The sequence below is a fragment of the Haliotis asinina genome, chromosome 16 (assembly GCF_037392515.1).
Source record: "Haliotis asinina isolate JCU_RB_2024 chromosome 16, JCU_Hal_asi_v2, whole genome shotgun sequence".
NCBI lineage: Eukaryota > Metazoa > Mollusca > Gastropoda > Lepetellida > Haliotidae > Haliotis > Haliotis asinina.
The window spans coordinates 21834546-21846953 of record NC_090295.1 but is presented as its reverse complement, the minus strand read 5'-3'; the positions used below and the strand labels follow the sequence as shown (position 1 = coordinate 21846953).

The window sequence follows — 12408 nt, the reverse complement described above, 5'->3', positions numbered from 1 at the left end:
ACAATTTAAATTCGTTTTTTTTAACATGCAGCTCATACCAGTTACAGTCTGAATCAAGAAAATGGTGCGGAATGGACTCATCTGAGGGTATGTTTCAGTACTCTCATCTTGGTGTGGGTACATTTCTGTATACCTGGGGTACACATATGTAGTATTTGTGCTTGCAATGACACCTTAAGTTAATTTTTCCATGGAAGCTACACCCTTCTCCCTCTTCTGATCCCTTCAATCCCAACTACCTACACCCCCCAAGTGTAATAAATGACCAGTCCTGAACACAGAAACATTTAATTGACTTAAACCACTGTAATAAATTACAGAAATCTAACACATGTGTTAACTAGACAGACTGTGCAGATATCAGTGCCATCAGCTGAGCTTGAGAAGACAAAGGAAGAAGGGAGATTACTACAGTTACTTACTTTGGTAATTAAAGGTTGGAGAGAGAGTTCTGTAACCTTTAATATAAAGTTAAGGAGGAAATGAGTTGCCTCCCTTTGATCAAATTCTCAAGAGCACTTGCATCTCAACAAAGGAATGAAGAAAAAAGTGTTTCATATACAAAATCAAACTCAGTACATAAAATGATTCCAACAGATAACAGAGAGAAGGCGAACATTGAAATACAGACTAAAGTCTAAATATTTGTTTTTGATATGAAGACGTGCAAATTTCATGAGTTCCACGTTAACTTATTAACTTTAGCATGCATACTTTAAGCACAATCTAACCATCAATATTACCACTTTGTAGTGTCAATTAAATTGTGTAGGAAACTTGTTATTCAAAATGTACTGCCTGAGTAACAGAATAAAAGATGTTAAATTCTAAAAATATACTGCGACCTTTGTTTTTGTGACTTGTTGGACAGAGTTAGTTGATGAACTGTTGGGTTGATAATATAAAATTAATTGAAGATTTTTGTTCAAAACACGGCCAGTGAATTTAAGAATGAAACCATTACATGATGTGTTTCTTGATTGACAGTTACCAACAATTCAATATATTCAGACTCATTTTTTTAAAAACCTGCTGAACAGAAAGATTAACAATTTTTTTTTTCAATACAATGTTGGGTTTTTTTTCAATTTGGAATAGTTATGGAATGGATTTAAAAAAAACATGATGTTGATTTTTATCAAATTGTACATTTTTGAGTAGTTATTTGTGATTCGGTTGATCCATAAACCACTCAAACACAAAAAAACCCCATATATTTCCAAGCTATCAACATCTATAATTTACTGTTAAAACTGTCAACTTATTAACCTACCTCTAATAGAGTTTTTAATATGTGAAAGAAGTGCTTTATCTCCAGCCTAGTCTCCAAGTCATCTACTACTAAAAGTGACTAAATGACAAACCCAAAGTCCCAAATCTTATTAAATAACATTACATACTTGTTACAAACATTTTGAACACAGAGTATGAATGGACCAATCACAGCTCTGCAATAAGGAGGCATTATGTCATGTATATACTGTATGTCCAAGAATGGATTAGCAGAGACAGATTAACACAAAGTATATTGGGATTAACCTATGTTTTCTCACAAGTCTGTGGTGCTTGAGGCTATATAATTGCAATTACTTACATCAATATGCTTATCCTTCAAATCAGCTTGATCCAAAGTGACCCAAACTATGGTAGCATTCTCAGTCAACACACTTTTTAAAGGTAATATGCAGCAGTTAAATTCTCTTTTTAGTTGTAATTATTCTAATGAATGTAATGATGAAAAACAGTTTAGTTTTTAGATACTACTGTCATGTTTAAAAAACTGATTTCACTATATTTCAAAGCACATTGTTTGCCAGAAAAGAGGACTATGATCTTGTTGACAAGCATTTCCACAAAATGTCAGTAGAAAGATGTTAAAATTTGATTCTACAGGGTCATAAAACCCATCTTTGTATCTCAGACTATTTACATGGTTAAGAATATGATAACCTCCAAAAGTTAATGAGTCACCTGGGAACTTGAGTGAGTCAGTGTCGAGAAGTGAGTGAGTATGGTTCTATGCCCCTTTAATCAATATTCCAGCAATATTATGGCATGGCACTCAAGAAATATGTTTCACACATTGTACCCATGTTGGAAATGAACCTGAGACTTTGGCATGAACAGTGAACACCTTAACCACTGGGCTAACCCACCACCCCTTGATATCAGAGGAAACTGTCTTTGGCGTGACTTGCAAACACTTTGACTAACTGGCTACTATATCATCCCTAATGCTTCTTACATCACAGCCTGTCTGCTGAAGGTTGGAGGAATGGTCAGAACGACTCAATCCAAGGTGACCAGTCTGATGAGAAAGTAGATCATTGCTAACTATTACCTGAATGCATCTGGGATTCAAATCCAAGGCCAGTAGAACAACAGCAAAGGGCCTGATCACAAGGAAACAGCTGTTTTTGGTTTTTACTGGGTCAGTTTTCACCCAAATTCACCCACAGCAATTCTTGGGGCACATGGTTTTGAAAATTTCATGCTTTTCTGAGCAGACGACAGTTGAACGACTTATTATTGTCTTGACATCCACAGTCATCCTGGTATTTGCAATTACTGCTTAGAACTTATTTCTAACACAAATTTGTTACATAATCCACTTTAAAGTCTCTGAGGACAGATACCAATGTTTTAGTGTCCAACTTGTGTACCTTGTGCATTATGATTTCATTTATCAAGCAGGGAAAATTATTTTCTTTTCTTATTCTTTAAAACTATTAATGGCAGATCCATAGAAGAAGAAATTAAACTGGTCTGGCCTGAGGAAGAAAGTAGTCGAGTTAACGTTTTGGAGAATAAGATCTGCCTCACTTCCAGGCTCACGAGAATATCCTTTGCTACTATATATATGCCACTGACTTAATACCAATCAAGGACATTTTTACTCTAGTACATTGCCATTTCTTCTACAAGATGTCACAAACCAATCAAAGAAGGTTGTTTGAAATGAGCCTTCAAATCAGTCACAAGATGTCATGTCAGCAACATTTCGGCTCTTTCATGACTTGAACAAGTTTTAACAAAAAATAGCTTTAAAAATCAATAGACATATGATTAATATACAAATTTACTTTGGTGAACATCAGACTATTAGACGTTTGATACAAAAACTCAAGCTTCTGATTTGTAGCCATCTTTGTTTGAGAAAACATTTTGATGTTTAATAAGACTTCTTACAAGAGCCACCACATTCTACTGTTCATGTATACTTGAACTGTTAATAGGACATTGATCAAAAATTCATATTTGTGTTTTCAGCTATTGTGATGTAAAATATCTTGTTAGTAAACGAACAGCTAATGTTTAAATATCATTTTCTATAATAATATTATCACTGCATTTAGAAGACGCTCTGTCTTTACAGAAGAAAGGATAAATTTGAGACAGGTTTAAGATAATTCTACAAGAAACCTTTCAATTCTTCCTCTGTACCAGGTGTATTTCTCCGTAAAGCTATAAGTGGTTCCAAACAGACAAAAATAGTTATAGTCCAGGCCCTTATTCTCGAAACGTTCATAGCCCTAAGAATTCTTAAATTTGATTGTAGCAAATGTGTTAATAATGGGCTTAAGACGTTCGTAGGGCTACAAACATTTTGAGAATAGCTAGCCAGCTCATTATGCTTTCAGAAAAATACGAGGGCTGTTCAAGTTAGTCTTATTTCCCTTTTGACCAGTACTTGTCATAAGAGGCAACTAATGGGATCGGGTGGTCAGGCTTGCTGACTTGGTTGGCACATGTCATCAGTTCCCAATTGTGCAGACTGATGCTCATGGTGTTAATCACTAGATTATTTACAGACCACACCCATATAGCTGGAATATTGCTGAGTGGGGCGTAAAATTAAACTCACTCACATTATGGCGAACCAGAAATGGGTTTTACACCTTGTACCTATGTGGGGAAACAAAACCAGTATCTGATTTCTCAAAACAAACTTAAGTCTGAGTTTTGACTTAAGTTCAAGTTTTTGCTCTAATTTGAGAAAACACAGAAACATGCATTTTCCAGAATGGACAGAAATTGGTATTAAACTCAAACTTTGTAGACAATCTGAGTTTTGTGGACAGATTTCTTTAGTGGTTTCAACATTTTTATTTTAAAAAAATGCAGGTGAGTTAAAAATTCAGCTGTTTCAAATTGTGAAGTTTGAGATTTGAGTAAAAACTTAAGTTTGTTTCGAGAAATCGGGGCCAGGTCTTAAGCATGATCATGAGCCATGGTTTCTGGGTGCCAAAGGGAGGCAACTCTTGCATAAAACCAACTGAATTAAATGCAACCATGAATCATAATGGACAATATATTGATCACCATTTTGGGTAACTTTGCAGTCTATATACACCTGGTACATTGGTACTGACAATATCACAGATGTTAAATACGTTTTATTGTAAATGTTAAAAAAGGTTATGTGAATGTTAATTATGACTCTTACGGGTTTGTCTGATGAATCCATTGTCTGTGACTAATGAAAGAGCAGAAACTGTGAATCAATGCTTTCTTTTTAAGATAGTTTCTGCAATCTGATGTCACATGACAACAAGGCCTAGTCATCCATGACCAAATGGGATTCAAACCAATGTTTTCACCATGAAGAGTGATTAAGCGACCACTTTAACAAAGAGGCTACCTTTACATCATCATATCATTCGACAATAAATGTCATTTCAAATAATTATAAAAAAACTTTTTGTATTTCTTCAAGGAAACTATTATGTTTTTAAAGTTGATTTGAAAAAGCAATTGCAGTAAGATGGCTGAATGAAGACAAACTGAATTTACAGATAATTTATTGTTTAATTTCAACACAAATAAAATCTAAAATCTGCAGTGGAAAAAAAATGCACCATGCAACAAAACACATTTTAGAAGAAAGAGAAAAAAACTAGACAATTAATACAAAATACGGAAAACCGTCACAAGACATTCAAGAACAAATATAAGTTAAATTTTGAAAATATGGAACAAAGATGAAAAATTGTTTCTTGATCCTGTTGTTTATTAAAGTGTTATATATCACATCACTCAAACGCTATTGTTACAACATGAGCCAATAAAGCCACAGCTGCATGTAACAAGCTATCTGATTGGTTACCTTCAGTTCTGCAGTCTCTGCTCTGTTGTACAGAGATTTCATTGTGGCCTCCTGACTGGCAGACGTCTGGGCGAACACACTCTCTGCCTGCCTTGAGCTGCTGCTTCTCTGCAAGCAGGGGTGAGTGAATGCTGTTTTATGCCACCAATTAATCCTGTTGTATCATACCTTATTTGACCCTACTTTTGATTTATAGGACTCTCTGTTTTAGTGGCCTGTGAAAGCTTAGAGGTAACAGCCCTAAACCAAGAATCCTAAATACCCTCTAATTTGACTTACCTCTCAATCTCACGAGCATTGAAGAAAATCCAGAATCCCACAAACTAAAAGGCGTTGGAACTTGACATCCTCGCTAAAGGGAGATAACTCCATGAGGATGGGCATACACCAGGGGAACTGTGACTTAATGCCCATTTTTTTCTTTTTGATTTTTTCTGTTTGTGTCTGTGGTAACCACAGGAAAAAGGCAACCATAATCCAGGGGGAATGTTTACGCCTAATATTAAGTGACCAAGAGCACAAAGAACACAACAAGTTACGCATATTATAGATATATGCTTTACATTTAGATTCCTCCAGTTAAGCACTGAGTGTGGACCACATAAAACAAGTCTAAAAGAATATCCTCTGTGAAATCAATTGTTCCTCACCCTTTCCAGTTCATCCTCCAGACTCCTCTTTGCGTTCTCCAGGTTGGCGTTCTTCTCCATCAGTGTCCGGACCTGGCTCCACACCTTGACAATCATGGAGAACACATCAGCCAGGGGTCAAGGTCAAACAGAGGTCATAGAAAACCAAATCTAAATCTATGCACTGTCCCAAAACTAGTGGAACAAAGATAAATGTGTGTGCGCTGAAGTATTACAAGACTTGAAGGTCCTACAAATAGCTTCCAACCCAAAATTAAAGAAAGGTTTGAGAAGTTGGGGTCCACAGGCAGCAGATCCTGACGAGGTCCAGGGTGGAGCCTGGTGGGAGTCTACAGAGTGGCAAAGCCCCCTTTGAAGTCTAAACATATGTGTTGTTTTTCGTGTTTTTTTCAGTGGAAAATAGACTAGGCTTTCTGTACTAGATCGCCTGCGCTCATCATCACTATACTGTAGTTTTGCATAGCAAAAATAGTGAACCAGTCTATTACCACTGAAGCCGCCTAAATGATGTCTTTTAAGTCAGAATGTATTTTGAAAATCTTTTTGTAGATTATGCATGACATTACTGATCTCAGTCGTGAGCGCATGACATTACATGAGTGAGAGGCGGAAAGTATGCTTACACATCCAGTTGCTGTCAACAAACCAGGAAATTACATTGAAATGATGAGTTAACTTATGCAGATGTCAGCCATTTTGAAATAAATTAACAGCAGCAGAAAATATAACCAAAGCATGTCTGGTCAATCCTGAAACTTTCTGAACCATCCCTTCGAGGCACACACCTCCTTGCTTTTGACATCTTCAATTAAAAGGTAATTCAAATACCATGTCATGACTGAAACTGAGCCAAAACAAGCAATGTTCCAGAATATCTCTATCAACAGTGCCATGTTTTAACTAGGAAATCTCTGAAATGAGAAGAAAGTTCCTGGACCATATCACTGAGGACTTACCTTCGTCATCTCCTGGTCCAGAGCCTGGTTTCTGTTCTCATGGTCCGTCCTGAGTTTGATCTCGGTGGCGAGTTGGGCCTCCAGGCGCTCAATGGTGGACCTGTTCCTGGATGTGTCGCTCTGCTGCTTCAGGAGTTCCTGCAAGAATGGTGGCACCATTACAAAAATGTCATGGACAAACTTACTATTTTCTACCTTTTGCATATTTCCTGACAACAAAGGATTTACAGCATTTGTATTCCATCATACTATTATAAATTCATGATAATTATTTATTTGAGGGCAAGTTCATCTGCAAATCAACACAAAGAACTCAGATAACCTGTACTCCATCATGAGACCAGCCTCAACTCCCAGTCATGTGACTAATCTCCAATCCCTGTAATGTCATGTGACCGACCTTAACTCCCCGTCATGTGTCCGACCTCAACTCCCAGTCATGTGACCAATCTCAAATCCCTGTAATGTCATGTGACCAACCTGAACTCCCCGTCATGTGTCCGACCTCAACTCCCCGTCACGTGTCCGACTTCAACTCCCCGTCATGTGTCCGACCTCAACTCCTAGTCATGTGACCAATCTCAAATCCCTGTAATGTCATGTGACCAACCTGAACTCCCCGTCATGTGTCCGACCTCAACTCCCCGTCACGTGTCTGACCTCAACTCCCTGTCACGCCACAAACCTCAATAAACATTAGTTGTAGCTAACCTTGACTCGTCATCCCACCTCAACTTGCAGTAATGTGACCAACTTCAACCTCCCCATCGTGTCACCAGCCTCAAAACCCACTGGCTGTAGATAACCTCAACTCCCACCTCAAACTCCCAGTTGAGTCAGCAGCCTCAATACCTATTAACTGTAGCTATCCTCAACTCCCTGTCATGTGACCAACCTCGAACTCCAAGTCGTGTCACCAATCTCAATACCTATTAGCTGTAGCTAACCTCAACTCCCTGTCATGTGACCAACCTCAAACTCCAAGTCGTGTCACCAATCTCAATACCTATTAGCTGTAGCTAACCTCAACTCCCTGTCATGTGACCAACCTCAAACTCCAAGTCGTGTCACCAATCTCAATACTTATTAGCTGTAGCTAACCTCAACTTCCTGTCATGTGACCAACCTGTTCTCGGTCCCTCAGCTGACTCCTCATGTCCTTGGCCTCAGCGGCAGCTAGGTCCAACTTCTCTGTTAATGTCGCCAACTCCTTCTTGTGGTACAGTTTTACCTCCTTCAGCTCCATCTCCCTCCTTGTGATGGTGCTCTCATACTTCGCCTGCAACATCACCATCATCATCATCAACTCAACCCTCACAGTCAATGTATCTGTACTCTTTATTGTAAATATGAATTAAGATTATTATCATCAATATGATCATAAGATTATATAACTAGTATCATATTATAATGAGTATTATCACTGATACTTTCGATTCAACACATCATCATTATCATCGTCATTATCATCGGTGGATCCAGAGGGCAGGTGCAAGGATCTCTTGCACACCCTCTTTTTGTTCTGAACATTGAATAACCATTGAAACTCTCGTGAAAATCAAATGTGCACCTTCCCATTTCTCAAGACTATGCATCCTCCCTTTCTCAAAAAGGTGTGTATCCTCCCCTGATCATCACCATCATCATCAGCAGCAGCAGCATAAATCAACTAAAAGTCAGCACAACAGCATCAAAATCAACCATCAACATTCCCAGCATCAGTTCCACCATCAGATGCCTCAGTATAGACCATCCTTGTCAGACTCACCGACTGTCCAACCCCGTTGGCCTCCAGTTTGAAGACCCGAGTCTGGTGCGTGTGGAGCTCCTCCCGGAGCTGCCTGTTCTGCTCCCGAGCTACATCCAGGTCCGCCTCCAGCTGTTGGATGTATCGTACATTCTGGCTGTGCTTCTCTGCAGGGTGCAAGTGAGTTGGGTTATACAAAGCTTTCATTCATATCTTGACTTGTCTCATCCGCAATGATTTCTAAGGTATATGTGACAATAAATCTCCAGTATACCCTTGATGCATTTACGGCCTGATGATATTCCTTGGCTGTCTTTTTATCCAAGTGTCTACACTGGAAAGTTGAGCATACCAATCACAACTCACTTTTGCTTCTTAAGTTATCTAATTAAATGTGGCAACACAAATGACGCAGAGGTACTCTGAAAGAATATACTTGTTTAAAGGTCCAGACCTGTCAATTTGTCTGTATGATTTTCCCACAAATCTGAGTCGCAATGCGAACAAACCTGCACAGCTGCTACAGCAAGGTCGGTTGAAACGGCAGCTTAGCTGATTGGCTACTACTCAAAACAAATACTTTGTTATAGAGGATTATTGAGGATGGACTTATCTGACTACAGGATGGGTGAAAACAGAAAAAGTATGAAACCTTGATGCGCTTAAGGAACACCTAAGGGACATACTCTCTAAACCGACTGGGCCACACTGGCCCCTTGTTTCTCTGAAGGCAAGCGAGGCATACAAAGTGACATCACCATCAGGACAGGGTTACTGATCTATGAAGAATATCTTCATATACTCAGTATTATATCCATGAAGGTCCAGGTTAGAACTGATCTTCAGCTACCAATGTTTGTCGTAAGAGGCAACTAACGATTTGCTGATTTGGTTGGGTTGTCATCAGTTCTCAACTGTTCAGATTACTGTCTGGACCAGACTCGACTATTTACAAACTGCCACCATATAGCTGAAATATTACTGAGTGTGGCATAAAACTAAAATCACTCACTCAGTCTCACTGGTTCAACACTGTTCTCAAGGTCACGGGCATTGGTACTTTCTGTATCTTTTCAGCTATCAATTTTTAAAGCATGAGAAAGGGAACAGTGTTAAACAGTCATCTGCAATATTCTGCCTGCAGCCTGTAGACAAACCAGTGGTTGATAACACGAACAACACAAACAACAATTATATCACAACCAACAAGATCAGACAATATGAACAATTTGTTTGTGTTCCTGGAGGCGTATAACAATCCAGCCTACACCAGATAATCCAGTGGTCGATATTATCAGCAACATTACATCATCAAGGCACAATGACATGCAATAAATCAAATCACCATTCTGACCACCCAATCCATTTGATGGACTTATGACAAGCAATTCACATGACCTGTGAGTCAAAATACAACTGTAAATCTGAACAACGAATGGAAAGAAACACAACAAACATCCAACAAGTGGCTATATGTTTAACATTCCATTAAAAAAACTCCCAAACACAAGCAAATCTACTGCAGTGTGTGGCCATGAAAAACAGAGATGATTTCTTTCTCCGAGGTTATGTCTTCCAGAAATACTTTTCATAAACTCTTAACTTTCATTAGAATGACAATGCTGTAGTGATTGTTACCTTTTGTCAAACCAACAAAGGTCAAATAAATAAATAAATAATTGTTACCTTTTGTCAAACCAACAAAGGTCAAATAAATAAATAAATAATTGTTACCTTTTGTCAAACCAACAAAGGTCAAATAAATAAATAAATAATTGTTACCTTTTGTCAAACCAACAAAGGTCAAATAAATAAATAAATAATTGTTACCTTTTGTCAAACCAACAAAGGTCAAATAAATAAATAAATAATTGTTACCTTTTGTCAAACCAACAAAGGTCAAATAAATAAATAAATAATTGTTACCTTTTGTCAAACCAACAAAGGTCAAATAAATAAATAAATAATTGTTACCTTTTGTCAAACCAACAAAGGTCAAATAAATAAATAAATAATTGTTACCTTTTGTCAAACCAACAAAGGTCAAATAAATAAATAAATAATTGTTACCTTTTGTCAAACCAACAAAGGTCAAATAAATAAATAAATAATTGTTACCTTTTGTCAAACCAACAAAGGTCAAATAAATAAATAAATAATTGTTACCTTTTGTCAAACCAACAAAGGTCAAATAAATAAATAAGATAATAAATGATGAATATATCTCTACAGACTTTTGACAAAACTTACAAACAACAGATTATTCTCATTCACAGAAACCACAGTTGTATATGGCCACAAAAAACAGTATAAAAATCATAAATTTGTGAAGATTCAGTGTTTAAACAAACATTTCAAACAGTAATTGTGAACATCATGCACAAATGATCAGCTCATTCCTTAAACGATTTAGGCAAAAATCTGTGCTGAACCAAAAAGCATGGAACAATGTTTTTGAGGGAATGTTTGAGGCAAAAAAACACAACTTCACAAAAGAGAGAAAAAAAAAGAGAACACAATTTCATCAAAATTTCAACTTTAAGTAGATCGTAAGTAAAGTACATAAAAATGAATCTAAGGAGAAACTGACTTCTTTTCATTGTTTAAAAACATCTAACAGTTTTTCTTTAAAGTGATTTCAGTGTATCATGGATTTCAAATGATTTTTGACATCTGCAAGTGCATTCTCTTCCCACAGAGGTTACTTGTCATATCTTCCTACAAACCTCTGTTCAAATGCAAGCAATGTGGAGAAACAACAATGACATGACTGAGTTCTGTCTAGAAGAAACATTTGAGTATCGCGCTCGATAAGAGGTTCTAGTTTTCACGATGCATCCGGAAATTACCAAGATCTTTCGAACGATCACTTTTGAAACAAGGTTGCTTATTGCACTACTAAATGATGTAGTAAATCTGATTGCCCCCAATCACAAGTCTTGAACACTCGCACCATGAAAGGGTCGTAATGGAACAGAGGTTGCATAGGAAGATGTGAGAAGTAACCACTGTGGGAAGAGAATGCTGCAAGTGATGTTTTAGCTAAAAAACTGAAAGACTAGATGCTTGTTGTGTTCAGCCAGATGGTTAGTATAAACTCGCCACACACCTGTACCTCTCTGTTTCTCTGTGTGGAGCTCATCCTTCAGGGTGGCACACTTTGTCATGGTCTCAGACAACTGAACATATCACAAGCAGCATCCAGTGAATAACGAAGTGATAAACATGCAGATTCCTCTTATAATTATGCCAGAATGGGTGAGTGAACGATAATCAAGCTGCAGTTTCATTTAAAATGTGAAGGCCAGACAAATTTAATAGCGGTAAAATAGATTTTCATCCCAGAATGGTTGAAAATTTTAGCATGCAAAAATTCATGGTTATCATGTCACTAATTTCTGTGTATTATTCACAAACACAGACCATTGAGCTTGGTCATCCCTAATTGGAAGGGATATGCAAGGGCCATTCCAAAAGTAGTCAGTTTCGCTATATTCTCAATGTCCAATGTTTGCAAAGCTTCCATTCTATATTTATGCACTTTAAAATCTAAATTTGATTCCAAATTTCAAATCATTAAAACCATTCTCTTAATTTGAAAGTGTTTGGGCTGGTCTGCTGTATGAAATAGGTAACTGGTAGGAGATAAGCTGCGCACTGGACCACGGTCATGTTATAAGCTGTAAGGGTTACCTGGTTTGTTGGGGTTTGGGAACCGTGAGTCTGAGTTCATTTGGGTGTTTTCACAAAACTGTGTGGGTTGATCATAAACCCTTGACTAAATAAACAGGGCCAGGAGAATAAAAAAACAAACAAATGCATGTAAATTGGTCTGGCCTAATCATGTTAATGATCATTCCTAAAATTCTTACGTGCTAAATGAAAACATTTCACATGCTGTATCTGTGGTAACAACAGTAAAAATTGCAAGACTTGGGAAATTTTGCT

At 37.4% G+C, this 12408-nt stretch overlaps 1 protein-coding gene across 1 annotated transcript in view; it reads right to left on the bottom strand.

The window, feature by feature from the left end:
• LOC137268249 (putative leucine-rich repeat-containing protein DDB_G0290503) overlaps window positions 1-12408 on the bottom strand; it is a 63764-nt gene that overhangs the window by 20938 nt on the left and 30418 nt on the right. Inside the window, exons 15-21 of the mRNA XM_067802786.1 lie at window positions 11570-11639; window positions 8482-8627; window positions 7840-7992; window positions 6714-6851; window positions 5758-5841; window positions 5108-5215; window positions 4448-4477 (exon numbers count right to left, since the gene is read on the bottom strand). Of these exons, the coding sequence (XP_067658887.1) occupies window positions 4448-4477; window positions 5108-5215; window positions 5758-5841; window positions 6714-6851; window positions 7840-7992; window positions 8482-8627; window positions 11570-11639 (729 nt within the window). The remainder of the gene's footprint in view (window positions 1-4447; window positions 4478-5107; window positions 5216-5757; window positions 5842-6713; window positions 6852-7839; window positions 7993-8481; window positions 8628-11569; window positions 11640-12408) is intronic.